The 15,286-nt window shown below is 44.9% G+C and overlaps 1 protein-coding gene across 1 annotated transcript in view; it reads right to left on the bottom strand.

Annotated features, from left to right (window-relative positions):
• The window catches only part of acsl5 (acyl-CoA synthetase long chain family member 5), a 33,240-nt gene that overhangs the window by 4,805 nt on the left and 13,149 nt on the right, over nucleotides 1–15,286 (bottom strand). The window contains 11 exon segments of the mRNA XM_064923668.1: nucleotides 8,365–8,481; nucleotides 11,465–11,553; nucleotides 11,852–11,924; nucleotides 12,625–12,720; nucleotides 12,947–13,081; nucleotides 13,497–13,531; nucleotides 13,534–13,630; nucleotides 13,953–14,030; nucleotides 14,719–14,792; nucleotides 15,008–15,059; nucleotides 15,184–15,216. Coding sequence (XP_064779740.1) covers nucleotides 8,365–8,481; nucleotides 11,465–11,553; nucleotides 11,852–11,924; nucleotides 12,625–12,720; nucleotides 12,947–13,081; nucleotides 13,497–13,531; nucleotides 13,534–13,630; nucleotides 13,953–14,030; nucleotides 14,719–14,792; nucleotides 15,008–15,059; nucleotides 15,184–15,216 — 879 coding nt within the window.

Genomic DNA, 15,286 nt, shown 5'->3' with positions numbered 1-15,286 from the left:
AGGTGCCTTATTGCTATTATAAACTGGTTACCAACGTAATTAGAGCACTAAAAATAAGTGTTTTGTCATAACCGCAGTATAAGGTCTGATATACCACGCCTGTCAGTCAATCAGCATTCAGGGCTCGAACCCCTCAGTTTATAATTAGGGTTCGGAAAGTATTTATGAATCATATAAAACAGGTTTGGGGAGCCTTTACACACGAAAGAAAGAAAACGGTGAGTTGATTAATGAAAAAATTATCCCATGGTAAATGTTGGAAGATTGGTGTACATAGAATTATAATAGGGAGAATAGTGTACAATACCCTCTATACCCTCGCCTATTGCATGCACTAACCATGGAACTGTGTGATGACACAGTCATGGCCCAGTGGCTGGTTCAAGCTGTTATGGCTTGGTCTGCGCTCCGCTCTATTACAATTTAATTCGCCTACATGTCTTTAAAAAAATATCATTATCCACTGTTACTAATGATCCTCATCAAAATTCACATGGCCGTTTACAGAGGAAGCAAATGAAGGTAAACAAAACAATGTAATGATGTTAATGTACAGTAGGCAATACCACCTGAAGGGATCAAGCAGTAAATTTGCAGTGCAATATGTGTTGTTATTCGGCCTACTGACAGTCAGTACTGATAGTGGCTAATATTTAACATGATAGAAATAGGAAACGTGATAGCTTATAATTAAGACATTCAAGAGCTCCCCTCCTTGCAAGTTAAAAGGCCATACAATTGTCACGAGTCCGACCTTGAGGAGGTAGAGCGCCCATGATTAATTGCTGGAGTTCCGGACCTTGGCAGCAGGATCTGGGTGGAACGACAGGGCCCTTATTGACCACTACAGGTGTAGTCTCCGGGAGGACGTCCGCAGGGAGTTAGCATGTCGGGACACCGCTCTGTCACTGGATGAGCTGATTGACATGTCCATTCGACTGGACAATCTGCTGGTTGCCCGCGGGCGTTCGGAGAGGGTCCTGTGCGTTCCACCACCCAGCCCCTCCGCTCCCATTCCGATGGAGTTGGGAGGGGCTGTGCCGAGGGGTACCGGAGGAGGAGGCCTTCCCTGCACCAACTGTGGTCGGAGAGGACACACGTCTGATCGGTGCTGGGGGGGTCCGTCTGGGAGTAGAGATGGCAGGCGGAACACTTCTCGATCACCCCAGGTGAGTCAGCATCAAACTCACCCAGAACCCCTTGTTGGCCACTTGTTTGTCTTAACTTTTTTCCTTCACTTTTTTCCCTCTTCCCAGCATAGGGTGCTAGTCGATTCAGGCGCAGCTGGGAACTTTATGGATCGCGGACTCGCCCTTAAGTTAGGGGTTCCTCTGGTACCGATAGATTCTCCTTTTCCCGTGCACTCCCTAGATAGCCGGCCATTAGGGTCAGGGATGGTCAGGGAGACCACGGTCCCACTGGACATGGTGACGCAGGGGAATCATAGGGAGCGTATCAGTCTTTTTATTATTGATTCACCTGCGTTTCCAGTGGTGCTGGGGATTCCCTGGCTGGCCCGGCACAATCCTAAAATTTCGTGGAGACAGGGGGTTCTCCAGGGGTGGTCAGAGGAGTGTTCTGGAAGGTGTTTGGGAGTTTCCATCGGTGCCACGTCGGTGGAGAGTCCAGACCAGGGTTCCACCGTGTGCATTACCCCCGAGTATGCCGATTTGGCAATCGCTTTCAGTAAAGTGAAAGCTACTAAATTACCACCTTATCGACCAGGAAGGGATTGTACGATAGATCTCCAGGTAAACGCTGCGCTTCCCAAGAGTCACGTGTACCCGTTGTCCCAGGAGGAGACTTTGGCGATGGAGACATATGTCACGGAGTCGCTAGGACAGGGGTACATTCGGCCCTCCATCTCACCCGTCTCCTCGAGTTTCTTTTTTGTGAGGAAAAAGGAGGGAGGTTTGCGTCCGTGTATTGTTTACAGAGGTCTAAACACCATCACAGTGGGGTATAGTTACCCTCTACCTCTCATCGCTTCGGCGGTGGAATCATTTCACGGAGCGCAGTTGGTGCGTATTCGGAAGGGAGACGAGTGGAAAACCGCATTTAGTACCACATCAGGCCACTATGGGTACCTCATCATGCCGTATGGGTTAAAGAATGCTCCAACCGTCCTTCGTAGACGAGATTCTCAGGGACCTGTGCAGACAGGGAGTGGTGGTTTATATCGATGACATTCTGATCTACTCGGCCACTCACACCGCGCATGTCTCTGGTACGTAAGGTGCTTGGTAGACTGCTGGAGCATGACCTATACGTAAAGGCTGAGAAATGCGTGTTCTCTAAACGAGCCGTCTCCTTTCTGGGTTATCGCATTTCCACCTCGGGGGTGGTGATGGAGGGCGACCGCATTAGGGCCGTGCGTAATTGGCCGACTCCGACCACGGTAAAGGAGGTGCAGCGGTTTTTGGGTTTTGCCAACTACTACCGGATGTTTATCCAGGGGTTTGGCCAGATAGCGGCTCCCATTACCTCACTGCTGAAGGGGGGTCCGGTGCGGTTGCAATGGTCAGCAGAGGCGGACGGAGCTTTCAACAAGTCGAAGGCGCTGTTCACTGATGCGCCCGTGTTGGCGCATCCGGACCCCTCTCTAGCATTCATAGTGGAGGTGGACGCGTTCGAGGCTGGGGTGGGTGCCATGCTATCACAGCGCTCGGGTACGCCACCAAAACTCTGCCCCTGCGCTTTTTTCTCAAGGAAGCTCAGCCCAGCGGAGCGTACCTATGATGTGGGGGACCGGGAGTTGCTAGTGGTGGTTAGAGCTCTGAAGGTGTGGAGACACTGGCTTGAGGGGGCTAAGCACCCCTTTCTCATCTGGACCGACCACCAGAATCTGGAGTATATTCGGGCAGCTAGGAGACTTAACCAATGTCAGGCAAGGTGGGCCATATTCTTCACCCGGTTCCGGTTTACATTGTCGTATAGACCGGGCTCCCAGAACGTAAAGGCTGATGCACTTTATGCGGGGTGTAAGTACGTGCCGTTTGGTGTTCGGGACAAACTGATTCGGTTGGCTCACGTCCTACCCTCCTCGGGTCACCCTGGGGTGTGTGCGCCCAGAGTTAGGCTCCTAGGCACCTTCCTAGAGGGAAGTTACAACCCCTCCCCGTTCAACAATGGCCATGGTCACATCTATCCGTAGATTTCCTGACCGATCTTCCGCCGTCTCAGGGGAACACCACTGTTCTAGTGATTGTGGATCGGTTCTCTAAGTCCTGCCGTCTCCTGCCGTTGCCCGGTATCCCTACAGCCCTACAGACTGCGGAGGCATTATTCACCCATGTCTTTCGGCACTACAGGGTGCCGGAGGACATCGCTTCTGATCGGGGCCCCCAATTCACGTCCCGGGTATGGAGGGCCTTCATGGAACGTTTGGGGGTCTCTGTCAGCCTGACCTCCGGTTATCACCCCGAGAGTAATGGGCAGGTGGAGAGAGTGAACCAGGAGGTGGGTAGGTTTCTGTGGTCGTATTGCCAGGATCGGCCAGGGGAGTGGGCACGATACATTCCCTGGGCTGAAATGGCCCAGAACTCACTACGTCACTCCTCTACTAACGTGTCCCCTTTTCAGTGTGTGTTGGGGTACCAGCCAGTCCTGACACCATGGCATCCGAGCCAGACCGAGGCTCCTGCGGTGGAGGAATGGGTACAGCGCTCCAAGGAGACCCTGGAGGGCCGTCCAGGAATCTCTACAACAAGCGAGTGGACGGCAGAAAAGGACTGCTGACCGCCACTGCAGTGAGGCCCCTGTGTTTGTACCGGGGGACAGGGTCTGGCTCTCGACCCGAAACCTACCCCTCCACTTGCCCTGCCGGAAGCTGGGTCCGCAGTGTGTAGGGCCCTTTAAAGTCCTGAGGAGAATAAACAAGGTGTGTTATCGATTACAACTCCCTTCCTATTATCGTATTAACCTCTTGTTTCATGTGTCTCTCCTCAGGCCGGTGGTAGCTGGTCCCCTGCAGGACAGTGAGGTGCCGGAGGTCCCCCCCCTGGACATCGAGGGGTCCCCGGCGTATACGATCCGGGCCATTCTGGACTCAAGACGCCGGGCCTGCAGTACCTCGTGGACTGGGAGGGGTACGGTCTGGAGGAGAGGTGCTGGGTACCGGTGGGGGACATCTTGGATCTATCCATGTTGAGGGATTTCCATCGCCTCCATCTGGATCGCCTTGCACCTCGTCCTCCGGGGCGACCTCGAGGAGTGTCGGCGGCTGCGGGAGCCGCGCGTCAGGGGGGGGTCCTGTCACGAGTCCGACCGAGGATGGCTTCCCTTCCCGGTCGGGTGGCGCTCGGCGGTCGTCGTCACCGGCCTATTAGCTGCCACTGATTGTCTTTCCTCCCCCTCCTTGTATGTTTATTGGTAGCACCTGTTTGTGATGATTAGTTGGGCTTCTTTAGACAGCCGGCCCGCCTGTTTTTTGTGCGGAATTAATTGCTGTAACCTTCGGCTCTGTAGTAGAGGAACGTGTTTGTTCCTGGTCGTGCATTTTCAGTTGTACATTTTTCATTCCCCGTGTTTGGGGCCATTATTATTGTGAGCACCCTGTGGTGCGTTGGTGCATTAAAGAGCACAGCATTGCACTCTCTGTCTCCTGACTCCACACCCACGACACCCGGAGCATTACAACAATTGACATTTTTCGTAATGTAACAGCATTTAATAAACATTACTGTGGGAAAGTTGATATGTTTCAGTTTGCTGCTGTGTGACTGCATTCACATTTGTCTCCAGCCTTTACTAGGTCAAATATATCTAAAACAAGTGTAATTTATATTTACAATTTCCTTTTCCAAATGGGATTACTCATTTACCTGGCTCTTATCAATGGCCCTTATCAAGTTGTAAATGACAGTGCATGGAGAATGGTGTTATTTCTATCTGAAAAAATCCACTTGGAACCACTTGGAACTGGTTTGTTTGCTAGACATTATTCATGATTTCCTTGCATGTACAGGTGGTGGAATTATTAAGGAATTACAGTGAGTGTAAAGTACTTAGTATTTTTTTGGGTATCGGTAACTTACTTTACTATTTATATTTTTGACAACTTTTACTTCACTACATTCTTAAAGACAATGATGTACTTTTTACTTCGTACATTTTCCTTGACTCCCAAAAGTACTCGTTACATTTGAATGCTTAGCAAGACAGGAAAATTGTCTGATTCACACACTTATCAAGAGAACATCACTGGTCATCCCAACTGCCTCTGATCTGGTAGACTCACTCAACACATGCTTCGTTTGTAAATTATGTCTGAGTGTTCGAGCATGCCCCTGGCTATCTGTTTGGTTTGGTTTGCTTTATAAAAGGAATTGTTATTTATTTATATTTGTACTTTTACTTTTGATACTTGAGTATAATTTAGCGATTACATTTACTTTTGATACATAAGTATATTTAAAACCAAATACTTTTAGAATTTAGCTTAAGAAGTATGTTTCTGGGCGACTTTCATTTTCTACTTAATTTTCTAATAAGGTATCTTTACTTTTACTCAAGTATGAAAATGACTTTTTACACCACTGGGGAATTAAGTCAAGATCAGAGACACTAGACACACCTCTGCCACACCTTCATTTATTCTATCTCCACCCAAAAAGCCTGATTCTGACCAGAGTTATTCCCTTTTTATGCACTTTTCTCTCTATGCGTATTCTGACCTTGAACTTAAGTATGTTTGAGTGGCAATCGAATAAATGAAGTGTGTGGCGGATTATATATTTTGATTTGTTTTACATTTTTTTGTTACTATATCATTCCATATTTGTTATTTCATAGCTGTGATGTCTTCACTATAATTCTACAATGTAGAAAATAGTAAAAATAATGAAAACCCTTGAATGGGTAGGTGTGTCCAATTTTTGACTGGTACTGTATAGGTTATAGCCTGTCATGACTATACCCCCGCTCCCCCTCTCCAGTGCTAGACGTCTCCAGTCTACTCACCACCGGGCCTGGCAACCCTCATTACGCACACCTGCGCTTCGTTATGAGCCACACCTGGACTCTATCACTACCCTGATTACTTCTCTTTATATAGCACTCCTTTTTTATCACCCACCAGGCAATGTTGTTTATGTTTTCCATGTTAGACATCCATCAATGTTCTTTGTAATTAACTCACTAACTGCACTTGTTTCCTGACTCCCTGCGATTACATTACAGAATCTTGCCTCTCAAAATGGAAGCAGCAGCCAACCGAGACATCTCCCAGATGGTCGACGAACAGGGGGACCTACTTCGCCGGCACCACAATCAGCTAGCGCAACGAGAGAGGGTGGTGGATGAGGTCCTCCAAGAGGCGTCACCCCTAACAAGTGAAGGATCCTCTACCATGAGTCGAGCCAGCCCATTCAGCAGTCTGCTCTGGTCAGTGATGCCCGTTTTTCCCTTCATGACAAATATGACGAGACTCCATTCAAATATTGTGGCTTCCTTCTCCAGTGCTCCCTCTATTATGCTCAGCAAACGGGTGCCCCCACTACCGAGCGGTCCAAGGTTGCCAATGTTATTTCCCTGTTGACAGGGCATGCGTTTGGATCGAATACGGCCATCTGGGAGAGGGGAGAAGCTGGGTTCTTATGGGAGGTTCATGGTGCTGTTCAGACGATGCTTCGATTATCAACCGGAGGGCAGAGAGGGGGGGTGAGCACCTACTCCAACTACGGCAGGAGGACCAGACTGTTGCGGAGTTCGCACTCACCTTTCGTACATTGGCAGCATCCAGCAGATGGAATGAGCTGTCGCTCCACACCTTATTCCGAAGAGGATTTGCGGAGAGGAGGTCCAGACAAAGCTGGCATGCCGAGACGACACCCTCTCATTAGATGCACTCATCACGATGACCATCCGTCTGGATAACCTCCTTCGGGAGCATTGGCACTCCATCTCATCTCTCCCTCTTTCGTTGACGGATATAAGTTTAAGCCTGACCCCTTGGAGGTAGGGGCTACACGCCTCCCCGCGGCTGAGTGAAGCCGCCGGCAGCAACTGGGGCTCTGTCCCTATAATGGCCAGGAGGGACACTAGCTTCAACGATGTCCGCTACATACTTACCCGTTCCATCAGGTTTCCGTCTTGGGATATGGGATCAGCCCACAGGGAGTGGTTATGGAGGAGAGGAAGGAAGATGGGTGGTCAGGTCATGTATGGCCAGTCCCAACCACCATAAAGGGACAACAAAGGTTTTTGGGGGTTGCCAACTTTTATTACCTCTTCATCAGGAACTTTAGCTCCATCGCCTCTCAACTCTCTCCTCAAAGGTGTTTCCCCGTAAGTTGGGGTGGAATCCTGCAGCCGTTGCCGAAACACCCAGACCCCTCGCTGCCCTTTGTGGTGGAGGTGGGCGTGGGGGCCATCCTGTCACAACGTCAAGGTAATCCACAAACTGTATCCATGTGCATGCAACTCTAAACTGTGTCGTCACACAGTTCCATGGTTAGTGCACGCAAGATGCGGATACAGCCTTGTACAAAATGTAAAAATAATTAAATGTATCTACCAATTGCTGCTGAAAAGGTGATTTAATATGCTTATATTTTAGATGGCTTTCTTTCATTTATCCCTAATATTCTGAGTCTGTCAGCTAAAAGGTGCACTGTATTTAAAGATGGCTCAATATAAATGTACTGAAATTAAAAATCCATGAGAAAATCTGTTGGCCAGAACATAGGAGTGTTGTCAGTGGTTAATTACACTTATTCAGCACATGCAAGGGATCCACACCTACAAAGCCCACCACGCACCTTCGTAAGGTAAGTCTGAATACCAACTACCGAGAAGTGCATACTGTAGGAAAGGTGCTATTTCCTAAGTCTGAATGTTTTGGTTCATAACCATTGAACTTGACATGAAAATGATTGTTTTTTTAAAAATGCATTTAGACATTTTTGTAATTGAAATGTTGTATAAAAACGGTGTACATTTTATAAATCAAAACACTGTATGACCTTGTACAACTACGACAATAAAATGGCCCTGCTTATGATGATGTAAACCCCAGTATAGAAATAGTGAAATCTTGAATCAGGTAATTCAATTCAGTTGAATTACCGCCCATAACGGTAATCTGCACTGCCCTTTGTCCTGCTTGTAATAATAGAATAGTTGGGTTTGGAAAGTATAACAATGCTGCAGATGACACGCAACCCCAGTAATTCACCCCACTGATTGCTTGTCTGGCTTTGCGTTGAATGAACAGGAGAGAGCCGGAAAGCTATTCTACTCGCTGCTGATATTAAACTCCTCTACCACTGTCATGGAAATTGATGTCAGATTGATTGTATGCGGAGATAAATTCCGGTTATTTTATTGTTCCCACGGTTCAGTTTGTATCTACGAGAATCTCACCGGTAGCCATTTGCCAATGTCTCCGGTATGTAGCCAGCCATCTTTGTCCAGGGCCTCTGCTGTTTTCTCAGGGTCTTTTAGATATCCGATGAACACGTTTTTACCTTTGATACAGACCTGAGGAAATAGAAAAGTATGCATCAGTAAGTGAAGTGTTCTCCTTGTGTTCCAAGTACGGCCAGGGACCATGTGACCTGATCAGGCCATGTGACCTGACCAGGAAAAACTCCAGCTCCTAGTTCTAAGGCAGGCAAGCCAAAGCAACCAATTCATTCAAAAGGTTAAACTAAGAGAGAATATATATGTAAAAAAAAAAAGAAAGTTAAAGCCGCAAAATGCAGAAATCACTCCACCATTTACTGGATGCAATTAAAAAAAAAGTTTTCATCATTTCATTTGTTTGTGACTGAACAAACAATGTGTAGAGAATCATTGTAGAGAATCATTGTAGAGGATCATCATAACATCTAAACTTCTTTGAAATATATTTACAATAACCAAAAATATATCAGTTATTTGAAGCTGGTGTGCAAAACTGACCGTAAAAAGAAGCAACTTAACTCTTGTGTAGTCTTAACATTCTGTATACTCCCCTTGTCCTAAGGGTAAAAATTGACCCGCCTTCACTGAACCCCTAAAATAAAGCAGCGGCATTTTAATTTTAAACCCCAAATCTATTTTGCATGAAGAAACAACTGTCACACCCTGACCATAGTTTGCTTTGTATGTTTCTATGTTTTGGTTGGTCAGGGTGTGAGCTGGGTGGGCATTCTATGTTCCATGTCTAGTTTGTCTAGTTCTATGTTTGGCCTGATATGGTTCTCAATCAGAGGCAGGTGTTAGTCATTGTCTCTGATTGGGAACCATATTTAGGTAGCCTGTTGGGTTTTGTGGGTGATTGTTCCTGTTCCTTGTTCTTGTGTTAGTTTGCACCAGTTTAGGCTGTTTTGGTTTTCGTGTTACGTTTGTTGTTTTTGTATTGATTCGTGTTCCTTGTTTCATTAAAACATGAATCTAAATAGCCACGCCGCATTTTGGTCCGACTCTCCTTCACCTAAAGAAAGCCGTTACAACAACCTGTCATTCATCACAAACTTTGTGACTATCTGAGTTTTCCCTCTTCACAATGCAGAAAGACTGCATTTAATCAGTGGACACCACTCGTTTGTATTACAACACACCTGTCATAATTGTTTTCTTTACTAAAGTAGAGGTTTATTATTATTGCTAAAGGTACTGCATAGGTGTAAACAAATGTTTTTTTTAGCAAGAGATAGCATTTGTATAGCCTAAGATAGCAGTAGAAATGTGCAGAAAGTAGTTTTGAATGCATTTTTTATTGAAGGGAAAAAATAAGTCTTGAACTTTTTTGGCAATATAGTGATATATACTGTGCAATGAGGAATACTAGTATTCTCCCATTTTTTTTAAACCATTGCCCCCACCCACAAGGTGTATAAACAACAATAAATAAGAATGTGAAAAACATAAATCAATCAACTCTAATTAGCACATGTATGCAGTATGCAAGTGTGTGTGCATGGACTTTGCACATGTGAAGCGCATAGTATTTGTTTTACTGTCCTTCTTTGGGGGGCAGAATTGGCATCGCCTCCTCTTGCCTGCCCCAGCTGCAGTCTCAGGTGGATCAGGACAAGATTCAGTCCCCTGAACAGCTTTCACAAGTGCTGCACAGACTTCTGTGCAGTGGAGGTGCTCCCTTCTTTGAATGTGTGGGGTTACAAGTGTCTTTCCCAGCTGTTCCAGGAACACCCTCTTGTTCTGCTTATCAGGCATCTGGATAGGGTTGATCTTGTTTTTTAAATTTGTACCTTTATTTTACTAGGCAGTTAAGTCAGTTAAGAACAAATTCTTATTTTCAATGACAGCCTAGGAACAGTGGGTTAACTGCCTGTTCAGGGTCAGAATGACAGATTTGTACCTTGTCAGCTTGGGGGTTTGAACTTGCAACCTTTCGGTTACTAGTCCAACGCTCTAAACACTAGGCTACCCTGCCGCCCCATATCACAAAGGCATTGTATGAGGACACATCAATGATGTCATGAAAGATGACCAGGGGCCAGGCAGTCATCCTCCTTGCAGCTGTAAATTCCAATCACCTTGTCCAGATTGTCCATGCCTCCTTTTTTTGTGGTTGTAGTCCAGGATGATGGCTGGTTTCCTGTCCTCACGATCACTGATCTCAGCCGTTTTGTGCAGTGTGCTCACAAGGACCATATTCTTGTTCCTCTTTGGGAGGTAAGAAACTAGAGTGGTAGTGGGTGTGAAGGCAAACTTTGTTGAGAAGTCCTCTTTCCCCCTTGTTGCGAGGAGTGCAGGGGGGAGCTCAGGCTTGTTCTTTCTATCTGTGCCAACCATGGCGATCTTCCTCTTCAGGAGCTGCTGGCTGAGTTCAATCAGTAGCACACATATTCTAAATTTCTCGTGTGTGTGTGTGTGTGTGTGTATATGTATAGTTTTTGTGGTGTGTAAATTATTTTATAACTGCCAGGTCAAAAATGACCCTAAGGCAATCTTTGTACCATGGTGGTGTACAGCTTTCATGGAAATATGAACAAAGGCGATGTTTCACTTTTTCTAATGTTCGGGTCACTTTTGGAAAAGTCATTAAGTTTAAAAAATATAATTTAGGGGGTTTTAGCCGCTGTTAAACACAGTGTCAGGTCATTTTTGACCCTTAAGACAACACAAGGGTTAAGAACAGTAAGTAAAGACAAAGCGCACAAAGAACAGACCTGACACTTTTCAGACTTGCTTTCAAAGAGAATGACAGATCTATAACTCACATGTGTATGCGAATTTGGTCGCGTCGCCCAAAAAGCTACATATTGTGCCTTTGAGCTAATTTTCTACAAATTAAAAAGTCTGCGGAAATCGGGGAAAGACCATGCCCCCCCCCACCCACCCATGCTTTTGAATGACCCCTGACATTGCTACATTCTCCAAAAATGATAGCCAGATTATTCTGGACATTTACTAAATAACCAGCTTGTTGTTTGAAGAAAACAACACCCAAGGCAAGTTGAAAAATGTGTTTTTCCATACATTGCAGCATGACTAAGTAGTGACAACCACTTACCTCCCCTTCACCATTGGAAGCAAAGTAGTTCATCTCTTCAACATCAACCAGTTTCACAATGTTACAAGGTATAGGAGCTCCAACATGCCCTGAGGAAAGAAACACCTATTTTATAATTTGGGTGATTATATAAGGTCCCTATTTTGAGAAGGAAGTAAGAAGAAAGGATGCAAGTGTTCTCAACTTAAAGGGATAGCTCAACCAAATTACGAAGTTACATTGCGGTTGGTACAAGTGGCTAGGTAAACAAACACAAAGAATGGATTGCAGTCTCTCCTTGTCCATAGACTGCTTTTAGTGTAAGGAAACAAAAAACTAGACATTTAGGTGAACTATCCTTTTAATTTAGCATCCTCTGTGAGGTTGTAAATATTTGTAGTGACATACCAGAAGTGGCGTCTCCCGGCATAGTGAAGGAGCAGGCGGCAGTACACTCTGTTTGGCCGTACGCCTCGAAAATCTTGAGAACCAATCAGAACCGAGAGATCAGTAGGGTCAATGAGATCTGGTTGTCACAGCAACCCGGACAGATCAATACATTTGTGGCCATCTCTGCTCTCCAAACAAAAGCACATGGACTCAGTTGCTCAGTGCTATTACAAGATCCACAATGGCACAGGATTGGTTTCATTATATAATAATGAAAAACTTATGGTCTTTACAGAAAATATAATGGAAGTCGCACACTATTCTCTCCTTGCAGGGATTCCGATGAAGACATCAAAAGTTCAAGGTGTACAACGGTGATTTTTATTTCACAAACGTATCCTTGTTTGGCCAAGGGTATGTTCTTTTTCATTTATACTTTATAATACGGTCTTGTTATTACCCAAAGTGACCTACCTCAGCATGTTAATTCAATAGAAATTACCCATATATGTAGGAATCAAACTGGCAACTCGGGTATTGTTAACACCTTCCACAATCACAGAGCTCCAAAGTCATCTAATTTGAATATTCTACTCCAAAAAGTGACCGCTTGGTTTCCGTTAGCCCAGGGTTAACACATGCTTGTATAAAAAGAGCGTAAGTTAGGGTAAAGGATAGCCATGGGCCAAGAACATGCAGTGTGAAAAGCCCTTTTGAGTGTTAGAAAAAACATGGATGGGTAGACGGTAGATCTATGGTAGATAATAGATGGGTAGATGGTGCTAAAGTACCTGACACCCCAGAGATGCCCGTAGGAAGTTGAGAACGGAGGGAGAGATGGGCGCTGCTCCCGTCACCATCACTCGCACACGTCCCCCCAACGACTCCTACAGAGAACCGACACGACACGTTCTAGATTGTAGAGCATTCTGTGCCATAACAACCTCCCAATTCACAGTCCCTGCAGTGGAACATTCTTTTTCTCCCCTGTTGCCTTTTAGGCACAGGAAACGGTTTACATGTAGCCTCTAAGGATTGTTGGCACAACATTGGCAATAGCATTATTGACCTCCTTGAACACGATGACTCACTCCTACTTGGAGAGTACAATACCTGAACTTTGTGGAAGATGAGCTTGTCCCATATACTGTCTTTTCTGATGACACCCTCCTTAACTTCGGCAAGCTTTCTGTCAATGGCAAAATTCAGGAGCCATTTTTTGAAGGGGGTCTGGGCTCCACTTTGGACCTACAATAGAAAGAGAAAGGATACTCATTTTGGTCTCATATTAGTCCTCTTTGGTATTTTATTTGGATCCCCATTATCTTATTCAAAAGCAGCCGCTAATCTTCCTGGGGTCCACATGAAACATGACATAATACAGAACATTAATAGTCAAGAACAGCTCAAGGACAGAACTACATCAATTTTGAATGGTCTGTAGATGTTCAAACTATCCATTACAGCTCTCAACTGTAACTCTGTAACTGTAACTCTGTAACTGTAACTGTAACACTGTAACTGTAACTCTGTAACTGTAACTCTATTGACATGCAACAATTTGCTGTGGGTAAGGTTTAGGTAAAGCGCTGAGATTATTGGTGGGGTTAGTGTACAGTATGAGTGCACACTTCAGGAGAAGGACCGCAGACTAATAACTCACTTTGTCATATACGCGGTTCAGAAGTCGCGGCACCACGGGAAGACGGTGGGCTGCAGGTTCTTCATGTCGTCTGGCAGTAGTTTAATGTCTCCCTGAAAGAATCCAACCCTGGCCCCAGCACCGTACAGCACTGTCTGGGAGAGAACACAAGCACTTCTAGACTAGCACCCATCAGCCTCAATACTCAACTCAGTGAACTCAATGTCCTCTGCTCCCATAGGTGAAAAATGTAAGAGATAAATGTCACTTGTCATTAGAATTTATTTTTTTTGTAACAAGAAAGAATAATTTGTTCCTCATTGACTTGCCTGGATAAAATACTAAATAAATACATTGTAAAAAGTAACTATTTGTCATAAAGTATTTGTCATGGATTCCATGCTGGAGGTACTCAAGATAATGTTGAGTTAATGCAAAAAAATGCAATACCAGTTTGCAATTAGACTGTGAACTCACCTGTACAACCCTCTCAAACATGTGTGCCAGAGGCAGGAAGGAGATGGACACATCCTGAGTAGTAGGAACCACGGAAATCTGTGAGGGACACAAGTTGATTCAGAAGGTTATGATTACATGACTACAAATCTCGGCAATCCAGAACCAAATTCCGTGTGAATGCTTGCCTCTCTTTTTGCCATTCACAAGAAGCTACATTATTATAAGATCTCTCTCTCTCTCTTTTTCTCCCACACACATATGCAACCACCCCACTTATCAAAATTTGGTTGTATTCCAGAGAGGTTAGAAAAAGTATCTAGATCCTCTATGAGGCTGTGGAGGGATCCAAATTGTGGATTTAAAAGAAAACATGAATCATCAGCGTACAATGACAGCTTCGTTTTTAAGCCCTGGATTTGTAGCCCCTTGATATTATTGCTAGATCTGATTTTAATAACCAACCTTGTTTTGAGTGAGAACGTTACAGAACGTTACAGACTCACGAATATCAAAGAGATGCTAACCTCTCACCATTACAATAACAATGACAGTCTGCACTTTAAACTCATAGTCATTGTATCATTTCAAATCCAGTGCTGATGTACAGGGCCAAAATAACAACAACACGTGTCACAGTCCCAATACTTTTGGAGCTCACTGTATATGTTATTGAATTACTTTATGGGATTCTAGATGTTATTCTATGGGTAAGATACCGTTCCTACAGGGTAAAACCTGGACCTAGGCAGTGTTTATATGTCAGTTCCTGATGGAGTATGCATACCTCAAAGGTTTTAATCACTCCTGCTGCATCTGAGACCACATTTTCATGAGTCAGCATGGCTCCCTTAGGGTCACCTGAAACCAATAACTAATATTTGGAGGGTGTTCACATGATATACAAGAGACACACACACACACACACACACACACACACACACACACACACACACACACACACACACACACACACACACACACACACACACACACACACACACACACACACACACACACACACACACACACACACACACACACACACACACACACTAAAGTACAGTATGGTCAACCTGTAGTTCCACTGGTAAAACATATGATGCTAAGGTCCTCTGGCTTTGGTGGCTGTAGGGGAAGCAAAAACACACATTTATTGTAGTATTTCTACATACAATGTTGGCAGAAAAGAACTATTTTGAAATCAAAAGCAGGTAACATACAAGTAACATATTGTATGAATTTGACTTACAACTGGCTTGTGTAGATGGTCTTTCCCCAGAGCCTAGAAAATATTTAGGATTCAATTGATTTATCTAAAACAGTTTTTCGGCAATGTTTGAAAAGAGGACAGC

This window comes from Oncorhynchus masou, chromosome 18 (assembly GCF_036934945.1).
Source record: "Oncorhynchus masou masou isolate Uvic2021 chromosome 18, UVic_Omas_1.1, whole genome shotgun sequence".
NCBI lineage: Eukaryota > Metazoa > Chordata > Actinopteri > Salmoniformes > Salmonidae > Oncorhynchus > Oncorhynchus masou.
The sequence above is the reverse complement of the archived record's forward strand: the minus strand, read 5'-3'. Positions and strand labels throughout refer to the sequence as shown.